This window comes from Bubalus bubalis, chromosome 2 (assembly GCF_019923935.1).
Source record: "Bubalus bubalis isolate 160015118507 breed Murrah chromosome 2, NDDB_SH_1, whole genome shotgun sequence".
NCBI lineage: Eukaryota > Metazoa > Chordata > Mammalia > Artiodactyla > Bovidae > Bubalus > Bubalus bubalis.
Window position 1 is genome coordinate 40,583,695 of NC_059158.1, and position 19,248 is coordinate 40,602,942.

Genomic DNA, 19,248 nt, shown 5'->3' on the forward strand with positions numbered 1-19,248 from the left:
CAACTCCAGGAGTCCACCCAAACCCATGTCCATTGAGTCGGTGATGCCATCCAGCCATCTCATCCTCTGTCATCCTCTTCTCCTCCTGCCCTCAATCTTTCCCAGCATCAGGGTCTTTTCAAATGAGTCAGCTCTTCATATCAGGTGGCCAAAGTATCGGAGTTTCAGCTTCAATATCAGTCCTTCCAATGAATATTCAGGACTGATCTCCCTTAGGATGGACTGGTTGGATCTCCTTGTAGTCCAAGGGACCCTCAAGAGTCTTCTCCAACACCACAGTTCAAAAGCATCAATTCTTTGGCGCTCAGCTTTCTTTAGAGTCCAATTCTCACATCCATACATGACTACTGGAAAAACCATAGCCTTGCCTAGATGAACCTTTGTTGACAAAGTAATATCTCTGCTTTTTAATATGCTGTCTAGGTTGGTCATAACTTTCCTTCCAAGGAGTAAGTGTCTTTTAATTTCATGGCTGCAATCACCATCTGCAGTGATTTTGGAGCCCAAAAAAACAAAGTCAGCCACTGTTTCCCCATCTATTTGCCATGAAGTGATAGGACCAGATGCCATGATCTTAGTTTTCTGAATGTTGATCTTTAAGCCAGCCTTTTCACTCTCCTCCTTCACTTTCATCAAAAGGCTCTTTAGTTCTTCACTTTCTGCCATAAGGGTGGTGTCATCTGCATATCTGAGGTTATTGATATTTCTCCCAGCAATCTTGATTCCAGCTTGTGCTTCATCCAGCCCGGCACTTCACATGTGCTCTGCATATAAGTTAAATAAGCAGAGTGACAATATACAGCCTTGACGTACTCCTTTCTCAATTTGGAACCACTCTATTGTTCCATGTCTGGTTCAAACTGTTGTTTCTTGACCGGCATACAGATTTCTCAGGAGGCAGGTCAGGTGGTCTGATATTCCCATCTTTTTCAGAATTTTCCAGTTTGTTGTGATCAACACAGTCAAAGGATTTAAGCTTAGTCAATAAAGCAGAAATAGATGTTTTCTGGAACTCTCTTGCATAAAAAAATTGCTTTTTCGATGATTCAATGGATGTTGGTAATTTGATCTCTGGTTTCTCTGCCTTTTCTAAATCCAGCTTGAACATCTGGAAGTTCACGGTTCACATACTGTTGAAGCCTGGCTTAGAGAATTTTGAGTATTACTTTGCTGGCGTGTGAGATGAGTGCAATCGTGCAGTAGTTTGAACACTCTTTGACATTGCCCTTCTTTGGATTAGAATGAAAACTGACCTTTTTCTAGTCCTGTGGTCACTGCTGAGTTTTCCAGATTTGCTGGCATAATTGAGTGCAGCACTTTAATAGCATCATCTTTTAGGATGTGAAATAAGCTCAACTGGGATTCCATTACCTCCACTAGCTTTGTTCGTAGTAAATGCTTCCTAAAGCCCACCTGACTTCGCATTCCAGGATGTCTGGCTCTAGATGAGTGATCACACCATTGTGGTTATCTAGGTCATGAAGATCTTTTTTGTATAGAAAGAGAGCAAGACCTAGCTGAACAAGATCCAGTTTTTCCCACTGCCAGTCCCTCCCATGAGGAAGCTTACACAAGCCTTCAGCCTCATCCACCAGAGGGCAGACAGAAGAAAGATGAACCACAATCCTGCAGAGGCTAGAATGAAAATCACATCACAAAAAGTTAATCAGAATGAAAAAAACAGAGGGCTATGTATGCTCCAGATGAAGGGACAAAACCTCAGAAAAACAACTAAATGAAGTGGAGATTAGGCAACCTTCCAGAAAAAGAATTCAGAAGTGTGATAGTGAAGATCATCCAGGATCTTGGAAAAAGAACAGAGAAGATGCAAGTAATGTTTACCAAAGACCTAGAAAAACTAAAAACACAGGCAAACAGAGATGAACAATACATTAGAAGGAATCAACAGCAGAATAACTGAGGCAGGAGAATGGGAGATGTCTCACATCCATAAGACAGAATGGTGGAAATCACTACTGCAGAACAGAATATAGAAAAAAGAATGAAGAAAAATGAAGACAGCCTAAGAGACCTCTGAAAATGAAAAGTGAAACTGTTAGTTGCTCAGAGTCCCCTGGGACAACATTAAATGCAACAACATTTGCATTATAGAGATCCTAGAAAGAGAGAGAAAGAAAAGACCCAAAAAAATATTTTAAAAGATAATAGCTGAAAATTTCCCTAACATGGGAAAGGAAATAGTCAACCAAGTCCAGGAAGCATAAAGAGTCCCAGGCAGGATAAACCCAAGGAGGAACACACCAAGACACACAGTAATCAAAACTGACAAAAATTAAAGATAAAGATAAAATATTAAAAGCAACAGGAGAAAAATGACAACTAACAGACAAGGGAACTCCCCATCAGGTTATCAGCTGATTTTCTCAAAGAAACCCTATGAGCCAGAAGGGAATGGAATGATATATTTAAAGTGGTGAAAAGGAAGAACCTACAACCAAGAATACTCTACCCAGCCAGACTCTTGTTCAGGGAAAACCTAAAACCAAGAATAATACTTTACCCAGCAAGACTCTCATTCAGATTTGACAGAGAAAGCAAAAGCCTTCCAGAGAAGCAAAAGTTAAAGAGAATTCAGCACGACCAAACCAGCTTTATTTGCAACAAATGGTAAACGAACTTCTCCAGGCAAGACACACAAGTCAGGGAAAAGACCTACACAAAATAAACCTGAAACAATTAAGAAAATGGCAATGGGATTATACATATTGAAAATTACCTTAAATGTAAATGAATTAAAATGCACCAACCAAAAGGCATAGACTGGCTGAGCAGATGAAAACATGTGCATGCATGCACGTCCACTTACTACATCACTCTGCCTGACCCCCCAAATTGTATGTAATTATTTTATATTGTTAGGTTAATCATGTTATCATTGTGACTTGCGATTGTAATGATCTTTTTTAAAAATATAAATTTATTTATTTTAATTGGAGGTTAATGTAATTATCTTTTATTTTTTGTCTGGCTGTTGATTGTGAAAACTGATAAATATCTTCTACTATTGTAAAAAAGAAAAAGACAGTGAAGCAAACAAAAGTGAAAATGACAGGGCCCCTCAAAATATTCATGTTCATCATTTCGTAACATCCATCACAGCTTTACTCCACAATCTGAAGAGAAGAAAATATAAAACAAACATCTTTTCCCAAGGGGGAAAAAAAAAAAATTTCCATAGTTTATTTATCCATTCTACTGTTGAAAGATATTTGGGTTGCTTCCCTGGGAGTGAAAATATTGTGTGTGTGTGTGGTGTGTGTGTGTGCGTGTGTGTGTGTGCGTGTGTGTATGTGTGTATGTCAGAGCTTCCCAGATGGCTCAGTGGTAAAGAATCTATCTACCAATGCAGGAGACATGGGTTCAATCTCTGGGACGGGAGATCCCCTGGGGAAAGAAATGGCAACCCACTCCAGTCTTGCATGGGAAATCCCACGGACAGAGGAGCCTGGGAGGTACAATCCATGGGGTCACAAGAGTGGAACATGACTTAGCACTACACAACAACAATGTATGTATGTATGTATATACACATATATACATACACAACTTTAATAAATAATGACAAATAATTTTCCAAAATAGTTGTATCTATTTACATTTCTATCAAAAGACTACTTGGCTCCATACCTGTGTAAATATATGGCATCATTAAAATGCAATTACAGTTACTCTGACTACAGGGTGTGTCATGGTATTCCATTATGTATTTCACAGATCATTAATGAAGCTGAACAATGTTTCATGGATACGGAACAATCGGACAGAATCTTTTGTGAAGTGCCTGGTTCTTGCCCATTTTTAAAACTGGGTTATCTTTCTTTTTCTTATTGATTTGGAGTTCTGTATACATCCAGTGGTTCAGATGGTAAAGAATCCGCCTGCAATGTAGGAGACCTGGGTTTGATCCCTGGGTTGGGAAGATCCCCTGGAGGAGGGCATGGCAACCCACTCCAGTATTCTTGCCTGGAGAAGCCCCATGGACAGAAGGGCCTAGTGGGCTGTAGTCCATGGGGTTGCAAAGAGTTGGACACAACTGAGCAACTAAGCGCACGCGCACACACACATCCATCCAAGTATAAGCCCTTCACTGATTATATCTTTAGCAAGTATCTTCCACTTTGAGCATGCTTTCACTCTCTTAATGATATATTTTGGTGAATGGAAATTCTTAATTTTAATGTGATACCATCAGTATTTTTATAAAGTATCCCATGTATGGGCAAAATTGGAAACAGTTGAGAACCACTGCTCTAGCTGCTTGCTGGGAGGCGGAAAGCTGCATTGCCCCAAGCAGCAAGGTTTGTTCAGACTCAAGTGTCCCCAGAAGGGGTTAACCTAGATCATCTCTAAGGTCCCCTTTCCAGTGCCAATTTCTATTCTGCTCACGGTGCCTTGCCAAGAGTGCTGAACCAATTTACTTAACATTTATGCTCTCCTTCAACACCATGCCAACTCAACTTAATCCTAGTGCAGGAAGATACTTTCTCCAACAGCTTAAATCTAGCAGTTTTATGCATGCAAAATGAGGCTGCTGGGCATGCCAGCAGGATACCTGTGATACTATGAATTATAATAAGAAATATATATTTGGTATTCATCCCCATTTCTAGCACAGAGTTTCTAAAACCCTTGAAATTTCCTAAGTGGTCAGAGAGATCAAGGTATTCTTTGTTATGTTAATGAGGTGACTTTTGGAATGCCCTAGGGTCACCTACGAGGTCTGGCTGCCAGGGGAACCAATCCAGTGACTGGAGGGCTAGAACTCAGTCTATCTTAGTTAACATCAGATTTCAGTCCCACCCCTCAAGTCCTGGGAGGGGAGACAGGCTAGAGGTTGATCATCACTGGCCAGTAATTCAATCAATTACACATATATAATAAAGTCTCCATAAAAACCCAAAAGGATGGGGTTTGAGCATGGAAGCTCTGTGTCTTTTCCCATATACAACCCTAAAGGAAATCAGTCCTGAATATTCATGGAAGGACTGATGCTGAAGTTCTAATACTTTGGCCACCTGATGCAAAGAAGTGACTCATTGGAAAAGACCCTCATGCTGGGAAAGACTGAAGGCAGGAGGAGAAGGGGACGACAGAGGAAGAGATGGTTGGATGGCATCACTGACTCAATGGACATGAGTTTGAGCAAGCTCCAGGAGTTGGTGATGGACAGGGAAGCCTGGCATACTGTAGTCCATGGGGTCACAAAGAGTCGGACAGGACTGAGCGACTGAATTGAACTGATACATCTTTTTCATGAGGATGTTCACCTGTATCCCCGACCATATCCTTTTACAATAAACCGGTAAATGTAAGAAAACGTATTCCTGAGTTGTGAATCACTCTGAAGCTGATTAATTAAATCCAAAATGGGAGGTGGCCATGGGAACCTCTGATTTAACCAGTCAGCCAGAAGTACAGGTTAAAACCTGGACTTGCAACTGGCACCCAAAGTTCAAGGATAGGGTCCTTGGAACCTCCAACATATGTTAGTTAACCTGGGGTTGTGACTGGTGTCTGAAGTGGAAAGCAGTCTTGTGGGACTGAGCCCTCGATCTGTAGAATCTGATGCTATCTCAGGTAGACAGATGCGGGGTGGGGGAGGGAAATCCCCCACACCTGTTGGAAATGGTCTCAGAATCATCTTAATACCCTTCCTTCTAACAGGTATCTTTAAAATCCTTTGAACCAGAGCAGTGCAAAGTGGTGTCAAAAGACATTTCACACTTCCTAATCCTTAACTGGTTACAGTAGAATTTCTCTCACTTCACAATCTATATTTTCACTGTATTTGCACTTTAGATACAAATTTCACATATGCACTTTAGGTACTTTCTAATTGCTGGGTCTATACATTATTTCAACTTCCTTAGTATTTGTGGTTTTCAAATTTGTTTCAAGCAAAAAAAAAAAAAGTTAAGGAAGTCCTCCTTGGATTACAGCACTAATACACAAAACATGTTAGAAGTGAGGGAAGGGGTTTGCTGACAGAAAGGAGGTGGAAAGAGAAGGAGCAAATGTAGTCAGTTCAGCTCCTCCTGTTCCCCATGCCCTGAATCACAGGTGTACCCTAGAATCATCATCAGATTCCCAAGGTTTCTGGACCTTTGACTCACAAGAGACCAAACTCCCTGGTAACTTAGTTTCTGGAACAGGACCTATTGCCCCAACACAGGTGTTTCTTTGCTGTTCAGTTGCTACCTCATGCTGCACTCTTTTGTGACCACATGGATTGCAGCCCCCAGGCTCCTCAGTCTGTGGGATTTCCCAAGCAAGAATACTGGAATGGGTTGCCATTTCCTTCTCCAGGGGATTTTCCTGACCCTGGGATGGAACGCTCATCTCCTGCATTGGCAGGTGGACTCTTTACCATTGAGCCACCAGGGAAGCCCAGATGTTCCTTACAAAGTAACTTATTTTGGCATAATCTAACCTCTGGCAGCATAGAGAAGTAGTCATCTCTGGGCAAGACAAGTAAGTAGTATGGTAGAAGATGTATTTTTTAATCTTTTAATTTTGTACCATGTATTACCTTTAAGGAGGGAAAAAAACCCTAACCTAAAAATAAATAGGCAGGAGGGAGATTCAAGACGGAGGGGATATACATATACCTATGACTGATTCACATTGATATATGGCAGAAACCAACACAATATTGTAAAGCAATTATCCTCCAATTAAAAATAAATAAAATTTTAAAAAAATCCAATAAAAGTATCTAGGCTTCTCTGGATTACTGTACCTTGTTGTCCATAATTGTCCACTGGCCCTCAGCATTCTGTTTCAAAATACAGTGGTTTCGGGAAATCATCAGAGGGCAGATTTTTGATACCAACTGGTATGTAACACCAAATCCTCGCCCTACAGTCACCTAGGAAGATAACAACAAAGAGACACAATCAGCCACTGCACTGAAAAAGGAGATTCTTTACCATCTTGTCAACCAGCAGTATTCACAAGTCTTGACTTATGAAACCAGACTCCCACGAAACCCAAATATATTGTTGGCCACCTCCTCCTCCATTTGCCACTGGAGCCACTGAGTAGAAAAAGGCAAAAAGCTGTGATGAGATAGTTGAACAGAGTTAGCCATGGGGTATTAGGGTTGGTTAATGAGAGTCAATTCCTAGGCAGATTGATCAGAAGTCGGGGTCCCCAAAGAGGAGAAAGGGGTCTGGGGCTCTCGAAGCAGAGACAGGGGTCTAGGGTTCTCGAGGAGGAGGAAAGGACAAACTTTTTTTTTCCCTTACATTCCTTAGTCTTAGTCACATAAAACATTTTTTCCTTTAAGCCCAGAACTGATGATTACACAACAAACAACTCAGTTTAAACTCGGTACTAAGGATTATGTAACAACAATGTATCCTGCTTGAGGACAGTTTCTCCTTCCTGAAAACCTTCTGGCTAATCCTGTTATCTTAAAATGTAAATTATGGGAGTAGGTCTAGTAAGATCTTTACAACCTTGAGATATTCTTTTGATTCATTATTTTAATAACTAGTTAAAAAGTATATAACTCCCTTGCTAACACTTGGGAAGGGGGTTTCTCCATCCCCCTCTGACATCTATGTAGAAGCTTTCCTGTCCCTTTTCACTTTAATAAAACTCTGCTGTACAAAAGCTCTTGAGTGATCAAACCTGGTCCCTGGTCCTGAAGTTAAATCTTCAGATTCTGAAAGGCCGCTCATAGGATGGAGGATTCCTTTCTACACACCCCCATCAACTAGTCTTAAACACTGCCAAGAACTATAGCTTCTATACAAGACAGTCTCTCCAATTTTTTAATGGCTCTGACTTGGCCTCTTTCTTCCTATAAATTCCATTCTTTGACCCAGGCTCTGCTCTGGGCACCACCAGAAAAATCTCCAATCTCCCCTTTTCACATGGCAGCTATGAAGTATCTATTGAATCTTCCCTTTTCTTGACCCTGTGTTTCCAATTACTTCGACGTAACTCCATGGCATAGGTTTGAGTCTTTCTGCCATCCTATGGGTCTGTGAAGAGACCCTTGGTTTATTTTTATTCCTGGATGCCACATCAAGAAAAATAAACCTAATTTTTATTACACAGCTGGATGCAAGTATCACTTTCCCAGTCCTAGATATTATCACTGGAGCATATAAAATGCATTGGCTTTCATAGCAGATATATCGCACTGTCAATGTATCCTTAGGCTTAGGAATAATTAGATTTCTTGGTCTAATCCTCCCCTGAAAGAAAGAAGGAAAGTAAGCTGAGCACCAAAGAATTGATGCTTTTGAACTGTGGTACTGGAGAAAACTCAAGAGTCCCTTGGACTGCAAGAAGACCAAACCAGTCAATCCTAAAGGAAATCAGTCCTTTAGGAAATATTCATAGAAGGACTGATGCTGAAGCTGAAACTCCAATACTTTGGCCACTTGATTCAAAGAACTGACTCATTGGAAAAGACCTTGATGCTGGAAAAGACTGAAGGCAGGAGGAGAAGGGGATGACAGAGGATGAGATGGTTGGATGGCATCACTGACTTAATGGACCAGAGTTTGAGCAAGTTCCGGGAGTTGGTTGATGGACAGGGAAGCCTGGAGTGCTGCAGTCCATGGGGTCAAAAAGAGTTGGACATGACTGAGTGACTGAACTGAACCCTCCCCTAAGAACTTTTATGCTAAATCATGTCTCTTCTATCCTGAATTTGACTAGTTGGATTCCAGTGCAGGACCAATTGATTCCTATTAAATTTCATCTTGTTAGTTCAGCCTATCATGAGCTTGTCAAGACCTTTCTAAATTTTTCATCTGCCATCAGACATACTCAGTATCTCTTCCAGCTTTGAGTCACCCATCAAATTGATATGATGCCCTCTGTACCTTCATTCAAGACACAAATAAAAAGATTAAAATAGGCTGCAACCAAAGGCAAAGCTCTCAGGACAGCCTAGTAAACATTCTATCACACAATTCAGCACTCGCCTTCAACAGTTATGAAACCAAAGTCGCTCAGTCGTGTCCGACTCTTTGTGACCCCATGGACTATACAGTCCATGGAATTCTCCAGGCCAGAATACTGGAGTGGGTAGCCATGACCTTCTCCAGAGGATCTTCCCAACCCAGGGATCGAACCCAGGTCTCCCGCATTGCAGGCGGCTTCTTTACCAGTTGAGCCATCCCTAGTGTCTCAAGAGGGTAAAGCATCTGCCTGCAGTGCAGGAGACCTGGGTTCGATCCCTGGGTGGGGAAGATCCTCTGGAGAAGGAAATGGCAACCCACTCCAGTACTCTTACCTAAAAAACGCCATGGACGGAGAAGACTGGTAGGCTACAGTCCATGGAGTCACAGTCAGACAATACTCAGTGACTTCACTTTCAACAGTTATAGTTCAACCAAAAGAAGAAAAAGTCCTGATTTTCCATTTTATCCATAAGGACAGGTTGCAATTAAGTCCCAGTTCACATCTAACATATTTTTTTTGACAAACCAGTCGAGTTCATAATAACCCTGTGAAGGAAGGAAATAAGATTCTTCTGGAATCCAGATCGCAGAATTTGCTGCTTTTTCTTCTTGGTACACAAGTCACCTCTTTAATGATCTATAACCCCAACCTTACCTGGGAATATTAAGCCAAATAGTCTGTGGTTTTCTAAAAGCTGCCCCTTTTGTTCCTTTTGAAATTCTTTCAAAATCATGCCTGTCCTCAGTCCCTCAAAAACCACCACAGCTCTTTGCCCCAATCTATTCCTCCCCACAAACTCTCATCTCAGTAACTCACACAACCACCCAACCCACTGCTTAGCCTCAAACCCAGGAGCCATCCATGTCCCTCATCCGGATCCACATTCAAATCATCAGCAAAATCTACTGGCTGTAATTCAAATATGCCATAAATCTGTTCACTTCTATCAGTGGCCTCTATCTTAATCTAAACCACACTGCTTCCTCTAGTTACGCTGTTTTTGCTCCTGTGCTAGCCACCATTCTTTACACAGTAGCTAGAGTAGTAATATAAAAACCTTAAACCAGGTCTTCCCCTTTCTTAAAATTCTCCTTCCTTCCACAGTCTCTAAGGCGCTCAATGTCCTAACTCCTTCTATCTCTTCAGTTTATCTCACATCATGGTTAGAAACACTGACTTCTACCTGAGGGTATTTTCACCTGTCTCCTCTGATTAGAACATTCTTCTTCCAAACGTTTGCATGGGCTCCTTCCCATCTTTCAAGTTTCAGCTCCTCAGAGGCCTAACCCTGATTACCTGATCTAAAGTTGCTGCCTGCTCCTTCCCTCGCCATTGCATCCCTTCACATTATTAGCATGTGCTTACCACAATCCAAAATTACCTTGCTTGTTTCACTTATTTTTGTCTACTTTTATTTTTCTAAATTTATATTTAGAATTTAAATTTCATGAGCAGGGACCTTATCCATCTTGTGTACCACAGTATTTCTGTACTCCTTAGAGCTTCTTTCTGCTCAGTAAATATTTGTGAATAAATGGAAGAATAAAGAGATCTTGCTTATGGGTCCTCCTGGATTCCAGGAGATGGGTGTTTTTTAGGTCAGAAGTTGGAAAATGGGTTATTACCACTGGAAACCACGGAGCAGCAGGCAGGAACCTTACAAATCTGACTTGTTTGCCTTTAAAATGTAGTGATCACCTCAACCAAAATCCTGAGTCTGAAGTTTCTCAATGTTTTGACAGTTTGCCAGAAATTAATTATAGAAGTTCCTCTGAACACACATATCCTTTAAAAATGGAATGTTAAGGATTTATCTGTCATCCATATTCAATAAGAATTTCCATTTAGGTAGCTTTATTTCTAGCAAGAAAGTATTCAATATTCCACTTTAATATTTGAGGGGAGACAGACTGAAATTATGGGTAGCCTGGAGAAAATAATACAAAAAAGGGAATAATGAATGCTTTTTCTGAAATTGCCTATGAACTCTGAATCCAGGAAGAGAAGGAAACACTTTTTTGTCTTTCCCTTCACTATCTGGTCCTAGAATATACCCTGATATACTGATAATTCATCTACACCATGGTCAGAGTCTGCATGAGCTTATCTGAATATCCAGCATCATTCATAACATAAAACTAAATTTCCCAAGGGAACTGAATGCCAACAAACTATCAACTAACGGCTATGGGTTGTTCTCATTTACAAAGTTGTGCCAGCCTCTTTACTTACTGACAGTATTAGTCTACAAGTTAATCCTGTCCTTACCCACCTGCCGGGGTCCAGCCCTGGCTGATCCAAGGTATTCAAAGGAGAGACGGAGTAGGCAACCTATTTATTTAAATATTCATCAAAGATATAATGAGTAATAGAATGAGGATAGCTCAGTGAGGAAATTCAGTGGAGAAAAGAGGCTGAATAATTCAGCCAGAAGGTGAGAGAAAGAACGACATGGGGAGACCAAGTTTCAGTGAACAAGGCCCGCACTTTATTTTTCAAAGTAGTTTTTATACCTTAAGTTATGCATAGAGGATAATGGGGGAAGGGGTAGAGTCATGCAGTAAGCCAGGCTTTCTTCCTGCAAACTTATCATATGCAAAAGTTTAGGTGATTTGCATCATCTTCTGGCCCGGAGGCCTGTTAACATTTTAAGACTCTTTCTTCAGAAAACTTATTTTTCTCTAAAGGTGATTGGTCAGGAGCCACCCTCCAAAAGCATTAGATAAAGTTGCATTCCTATAGGGCAAAGGTGTGGTGGGCTATAACAAGTAAAAGAATTAACTCAAGGGTCCAAGGTTACAAACATTGAGGCTACTACTTACATTTCTATACACCCGTTATATCAATCAATACACCGCCAAGGACACAGTAGGTAAGGGATATGGAGACTTAGCAGCAAACATTGGCCCAACAAGTGAAAAACCCTTCACCAATACAATTTCTAATCAATCTTTTAACTACTCAAAGGAATCGGTGTTTAGACAGTTTAGAACATCTCCTGCCTCTCACAGTTGGGAGGCTCTGAACAATCACATGTGGCCGGAAAAACCTATTCAGGCAGGCTAGAGGATTTCCAAAGGAGTTTGTAGGTTGAAACACTGTCACACCCAGGAATTATTAACTGGAGCTGTAAGCTAACTCTTTTTTCAGAGAGCGGTAGTGGGGGACAGCCCCCCGTAAAGTCAGAGGTGTAGGTAAAAGCACAAAGCAGAAAGTAGGCAGACTCTGGTTTTGGGGGTAGATGCTCGAGAATTTCCAGGGGGACTCCTGAGGCTCGATCCCGCCTTTGCATATGCTGAGCCTCCTTCCTCATGACCTTTGCCACGGGCGGAGTTCCTCACACTGGCTCCCGGCAGTGATAGAATTCCAGTTGAGCTATTTCAGATCCTGAAAGATGATGCTGTGGAAAGTGCTGCACTCAATATGCAATATGCACTCAATATGCAATATGACGGCTCCCAGCACCCACCTTTACTAATGCTTTCCTCCTAGGCATGACTCCTGCATGCGTGTATGCTAAGTTGCTTCAGTTGTGTCCGACTCTGCAACCCTATGGGCTGTAGCCTACCAGGCTCCTCTGTCCTTGGGATTCTCCAGTAAGAATACTGGCATGGGTTGCCATGCCCTTCTCCAGGGGATCTCCCAGACCCAGGGATCAAACCAGCGTCTCCTGCGACTCCTGCATTGCAGGCAGATACCACTGAGCCACCGGAGAAGCCCAGGTATGACTCCTACTGTATCCCAAATGACCATCAACTCCTCTTGGATGATCCTTTCCCTTTTAACAACCCTCTTAGGGCTTCCCTGGTGGCTCAGCTGATAAAGAATCTGCCTGTAATGTGGGAAACCTGGGTTCAATCCCTGGGTTGGGAAGATCCCCTGAAGAAGGGAATGGCTACCCACTCCAGTATTCTGGCCTGGAGAATTTCATGGACTGTATAATCTATGGGGTCACAAAGAGTTAGACACAACTGAGTGACTTTCACTTTCACTAGGGTAAAGAGCTTCGTGAAAACCAAATATAAGAGAAGAAAAAAAGAAAAATGAAGATACTATGGTTTTCCTCAAAGGCATAGATATTTATAGGGCCTGGGAACTAGCTAATTTGCAATACGTCTATCTGTTTTTCTACCAAGCTCTCTGGATTGGTTTAAGAAAGTTAAAGACACCCATTCAGGCAGACAATTTGCTACAGTATTTCCTTCAGTGAAATGAGAGGAACTTTCATTACTACAGCTGAGACTTTGGGGGAACTGGGAAGGCAAGAAACTGACCTTACTCTGCTGTTGTAACTGAACGGTATCAGCATACCTCCTAAAATCTTGTGTGCACCATCCTGTGCTATGGTTTGGGGACTGTTACAATTAGCAAGACATCAGGTCTTGGCTTTGACTCAAGCTCTGCTCATACACACTGCATGCTGTGTACAAACCATTTCCTAAGATCCGACCTGCAGACAGCCAGGCCTATGAGGAGAGTCCCATTAGAGGTAGCCTCACAAAAAATTATCCAATAGTTTAAAATTTGTATAGGAGCACTTTATAGTCCCCTTGCCCTTGCTGCAGAGTCTTTAACTCTTTCTGCCTGCACCCTCCCCAAGACTCTCAGTACTACCAAGCTATTCAGAAGCAATGAATTAATGCATCGCAACTGAAATTTTTTCTTTTTTTTAATGGGGGTGGGGAAAGTTGGGTGGGCTGTGCAGCATGTGGAATCTTAGTTTCCCAACCAGGGATGGAACCCGTGCCCCATGCATTTGAAGGGCAGAGTGTTAACCACTGGACAGTCAGGTAAGTCCCCATGGCAACTGAATCTTAAAGAATGAATTAACATGACTACTAAATTCCTTATAGGGTTGTGTGTGGGTGTGGTACACGTGCAGGGCTTGCATTAAGTGATGTACGTGAAAGTTTGGCCCTACAGAAAATAAGGTATAGTTACTATTATGCAGGTGTTAGTATCGTCATTTGTTAAACTTCCCCAAAGTAGGGAGACTTCCCTGGTGGCCCAGTGATTAAGAATCTGCCTTGCAATGCAGGGGATGTGGGTTCGATCCCTGGTAGGGGAACTAAGATCCTACATGCTGTGGAGTAACTAAGCCTGCACACCACAACTACTGAGCCCACACGCCACAATGAAAGATCCTGCATGATGCAGTGAAGATCCTGCATACCATAACTAAGATCAAATAAATGAATTAATTAAAAAAAAAAAAAAAACCTTCCCCAAAGTATATGCTTTTGGAAAGGGCCATGCAGGGAAGGTCAATGCTCTCAAACTGAAAGAAAGAAGGCCTAATGTGGACTTTTAGGCACTGATAACATGGAGAGAGAGAGATCTCAGGGCACAGGTTATCTTCCGGGTGTTCCTCAATTCACAGCATACAAGTAATCCTTTATAATCACCAAATCTAGCAACATTTAAGGCTGAACTTGAATGCCTCCTGACTGTTCTTAGGATGTTGTTGTTCAGTTGCTAAATCATGTCTGACTCTTTGAGATCCCATGAACTACAGCGTGCCAGGCTTCCCTGTCCTTCACTATCTTCTGGAATTTGCTCAAACTCATCGATTGAGTCGGTAATGCTATCCAACCATCTCACCCTCTGTTGCTCCACCTCCTGCTCTCAATCTTTCCCAGCATCAAGGTCTTTTCTAAGGAGTTAGTTCTTTTGCATCAGGTGGTCAAAGTATTGGTGCTTCAGCATTAGTCCTTCTAATGAATATTCATGGTTGATTTCCTTTAGGATTTACTGGTTTGATCTTGCAGTCTAAGGGACTCTCAAGAGTCTTTTCAGAGAAGGCAATACCAACCCACTCCAGTACTCTTGCCTGGAGAATCCCATGGATGGAGGAGCCTGGTAGGCTGCAGTCCATGAGGTCGCTAAGAGTCAGACATGACTCGCGACTTCACTTTCTCTTTTCACTTTCACGAATCGGAGAAAGAAATGACAACCCACTCCAGTATTCTTGCCTGGAGAATAACAGGAATGGCGGAGCCTGGTGGGCTGCCGTCTATGGGGTCGAAGTGACCTAGCAGCAGCGGCAGCAAGAGTCTTCTCCAACACCACAATTTGAAAGCATCAATTCTATGGCACTCAGACTACTTTATGATCCAAATCTCACATCTGTACATGACTACTGGAAAAACCATAGTTTTAACTATATGGACTTTTCTGGCAAAGTGATGTCCCTGCTTTTTAATACGTTGTCTAGGTTTGTCACAGCTTTCTTTTCAAGGAGCAAGCATCTTTCAATTTCACAATTGCAGTCACAATCCACAGTGATTTTGGAGCCCAAGAAAATAAAATGTGTTACTGTTTCCACTTTATCTCCATCTACTTGCCATCAAGTGATGGGACTGGATGCCACGATCTTAGTTTTTTGAATGCTGAGCTTTAAGCCAGTTTTTTCACTCTCCTCTTCACTTTCATCAAGAGGCTCTTTAGTTCTTTGCTTTCTGCCATTAGAGTGATATCATCTGCATATCTGAGGTTACTTCTAGCAAACTTGATTCTAGCTTGTGATTCATCCAGCCCAGCATTTTCCATGATGTACTCTGCATATAAATTAAATAAGCAAGGTGATGATATACAGCCTTGATGTACTACTTTCCCAATTTTGTATCAGTCTGTTGTTTCATGTCAGGTTCTAACTGTTGCTTCTTGACCTGCACGTAGGATTCTCAAGAGACAGGTAAGGTGGTCTGGTATTTCCATCTCTTTAAGAATTTCCCACAGTTCATTGTGATCCACACAGTCAAAGGCTTTAGTGTAGTCAATGAATCAGAAATAGATGTTTTTCTGGAATTCCCTTGTTTTCTCTGTGATCCAACAGATGCAGGAAATTTGATCTCTTGTTCCTCTGCCTTTTCTAAATTTACCTGGTACATGTGGAAGTTCTCAGTTCATGTACTGCTGAAGGATTTTGAGCATTACCTTGCTAGCATGTGAAATGAGTGCAACTGTACAGTAGTTTGAACATTCTCTGGCATTGTCCTTTGGGACCGGAATGAAAACTAACTTTTTTCAGTCCTGTGGCGGCTGCTGACTTTTCCAAATTTGCTGACATACTGAGTGCAGCACTTTTACAACATCATCTCTTAGGATTTGAAATAGCTCAGCTGGAACTCTGTCACATCTACTGGCTTTGTTTGTAGTAATGCTTCCTAATGCCCACTTGACTTCACACTCCAGGATGTCTGGCTTTAGGTTAGTGACCACACCGTTGTGGTTATCCGGGTCATTAAGACCTTTTTTGTCTAGTTCTTCTGTGTATTCTTGCCACCTCTTCTTAATCTCTTCTGTTAGGTCCTTACTGTTTCTGTCCTTTATCGTGCCCATCTGGACATGAAATGTTCCCCTTGACATTTCCAATTTTCTTGAGAAGATCTCTAGTCTTTCCGATTCTATTGTTTTACTCTATTTCTTTGCACTGATCACTTAAGAAGGCTTTCTTATCTCTCCTTGCTATTCTCTGGAACTTCGCATTCAGTTGGGTGTTTCCCTTTCTCCCTTGCCTTTTGGTTCTCTCCTTTTCTCACCTATTTGTAAAGCCTTCTCAGACAACCGTGCTGCCTTCTTTTCCTTAATACTAAATAAACCACAGCTTGGCAGTTGATTAGCCTCTGCATGGATGTTCTCAAATTGCTTCATTGTATAAAATCCTTTCCCCATTCAAGCAGTGAACTCTTTGAGAGTAGAAGTCATTATTTATCCCTCTCTTACTATACCAAACAATGTAAGTACTCAATAAATACCCAAGAGACTGAACCGAGATTACCTAACTTATAGGAAAATTTTAATTAAACATACAAAATTACCTAAAGACTTCTTTGTCCTTCACACAAATGTTTCCAAAACCAAAACAGCTCCCAGTCACCCCAAAATGGTGCCTGATCTAGCCATCCTTTCCAAGTAGACTGCATTCTCTCTTCCCGCTCTCTCCCATCATCCTCTGTAAAACCACCACCACAGGCCTAGCGGCCCCCAACTGAAACTGTGCCTCACCTCTCAAGTGTCTTTGTTTTGCATTTATGACAGCACCAGAGAACGTCATAAACGGCCTCTGGAGAGAATTCTCATATTTTTGAAGCCCTACCCCAACCTATGAGGTGCCAATGGGCTGTACCAAGACTCACAGAATTGTGGCCCACATCAAAGCGTCAATTCTCATGAACTGGTAAAGAAAAAGACACTTTTACGTTAAAGCCTGGGTATTTTAAGGGACACTACCCCAAACTCGCAATCGTTTTCAAAATAAACTCGAGAAAGTTTCCTCTCTCAGCAGTCCTCCGAGCTTCCCCGTCAGACCCCGGGCGGCTCCATGACTCTCGGAAGTCCGGGCAGCTCCGCCTCCCAGTTCCGCCACCCGAGCGGGCGCCGTCGCGCTCCGTGAGACCCACAGTCGCCTCCTTTCCCCTCGAAACCCCAGCAGTCCTCACAGCCTCTACGCTCACCTTTCACTCTGCCCCTCGACCAGGCTCCTTCCCCCAACCCAGACACCTGGCCCAGCTCGGCCCTTGGGCCTAGGGCGCTGTCCAAGGGGCCATCTTTTCTCCCGCACGGCCCTATTTCCCCCGGACACCTCCCACCTGAGACCGCCCCCCCGCCCCCACCCCCCGCCTCCAAACACCTCGCACCAGGTGCCTTTCTCCGTTTCCTTCTCCAGGATCCACCCCTCACCGCTCTCCTCTACTTCTCCCACCTCCTCCTTCCGGTTCATCCCTCCCGCCCGGACGCAAGGCCACCCTGGGACCCCACCCTCCAAACCCCTTCCCTCGCCTCAAGAAGACCTCTCCCGCTCACCTCGTTGCCATCCTCCAGCAGCAGCCACTCGGTGTTCATCCCCACTCGCCGCAAGCACCAGCTCCGTTCACCCGCGCGGCCTTCCGTGACCAGGGAGCCGGGATCCCCCATAGTCCACTTGGACCAGGGTCGCAGTCAGCACAAGGCGAGACCCTGACGTGGGTTCCCGCCGCCTCTCGGCTTCCTCGCGGGCGCCATACCTATACCACAGACAGAAGCAGTCGCTACGGTCTCACGATCGTTGTGAATGTTCGCTTGGGCTCCGCCCCCAGCCCGCCCCCGCCAGCAAGCGGGAGTCACTGCGCCTGCGCGAGAGGAGGGCGCTAGGCGGCCGGTGGCCCAGGTGAGGGTGATGTAGGCCAGGTGAGGGTGGTCTAGCCCAAGGTGTGGCATTTGCCCCCCCACCCCCGCCCCAGGCACTCTAATGCTCCTGTCACACCTGGCCCACCCTTTGTAGAACCCTTACCCCAGTCTTGGCCTCCACAAACTGGAGTCTCTTCTTACTTTCCCTCCTTTTTAAAAATTTTGCTTTATAACGCTTTCTAAGTTATTTAAAATTATGACCTACTATTAAACAACTTTTAACTTGTGATGTTTTAAATCTATTAAAGTTGCTTTAAATAGCACCTCTTTTGCACCATCTCCTTTAACTATTTTTTTTAACTTAGACTGAAAAAAAATATTAAAAAAAAAAAGAAAGGAAACCCTTGGCAGCATAGTGGTTAGGATTCCTCACTTTCACTGACACAGGGTAGCGCAGTTCAGTCCCTCGTTGGGGAATCAAGATCCTGCCAAAAAAAAAAAAAAAAAATCCTGCAAGCGTAGCCGGTCGACTCACCCTTTCCCCGCCACTCTCCCCGCACTGCCCCCCACCCCCGCAAAAAAAAGTATAAAAAAAACTTAGACCTTATTAGGCAAACCTATCTAGGCAGAAAGCAGTTACCTGCTGCTAAGTGTGGAAGCCAGGGGGCTGAATGCAAATAGACTTGAGAGAATTTTCGGAGGTGATAGAATTGTTCTAAAACTGGATTGTGGTATACACTGGAACATAATATCGTACATCAGTTATATTTCAATTAAAAATAAGTAAATAAGTGAAAATGAAACTGGATTGTAGTGATGAGTATAAATTTACTGCAAAATCCTTGAAGCATGCATTTCTGATGGATTTTTTTTTAATTTATTGACATATAGTTGATTTACAATATTGTGTTAATTTCTGCTGCACAACAAAGTGACTCAGTTATACATATATATTCTTTCCCATTATGATTTATCACAGGATACTGAATATAGATTCCTGTGCTATAGAGTAGGACCATGTGATTTATTCTATATATAGTAGTTTGCAGTTGCACATCCCAAACTTCTAATTTCTCTCTCTCCCTACCCTTCCTCTTTGGTAACCATAAGTTTGTTTTCTAAGTCTGTGAATCTGTTTCTGTTTGGTAAACATTTGTGTGTTTTTTTTAGATTCCAATAAAAGTGATATCATAT

General features: G+C 42.6%; 1 protein-coding gene across 2 annotated transcripts in view; it reads right to left on the bottom strand.

Annotated features, from left to right (window-relative positions):
- The window catches only part of RNF8 (ring finger protein 8), a 37,726-nt gene extending 19,697 nt beyond the window's left edge, over nt 1–18,029 (bottom strand). The window contains exons 1-2 of one of the 2 annotated variants that reach the window (XM_006079830.3): nt 17,752–18,025; nt 6,761–6,889 (exon numbers count right to left, since the gene is read on the bottom strand). In XM_006079830.3, the coding sequence (XP_006079892.1) occupies nt 6,761–6,889; nt 17,752–17,862 (240 nt within the window). In that variant the 5' untranslated portion in view covers nt 17,863–18,025. Of the gene's footprint in view, nt 1–6,760; nt 6,890–17,751 lie in introns of both variants that reach the window. The other variant, XR_006545731.1, reaches the window with a different exon arrangement.
- Nucleotides 18,030–19,248: the final 1,219 nt, after the last annotated feature.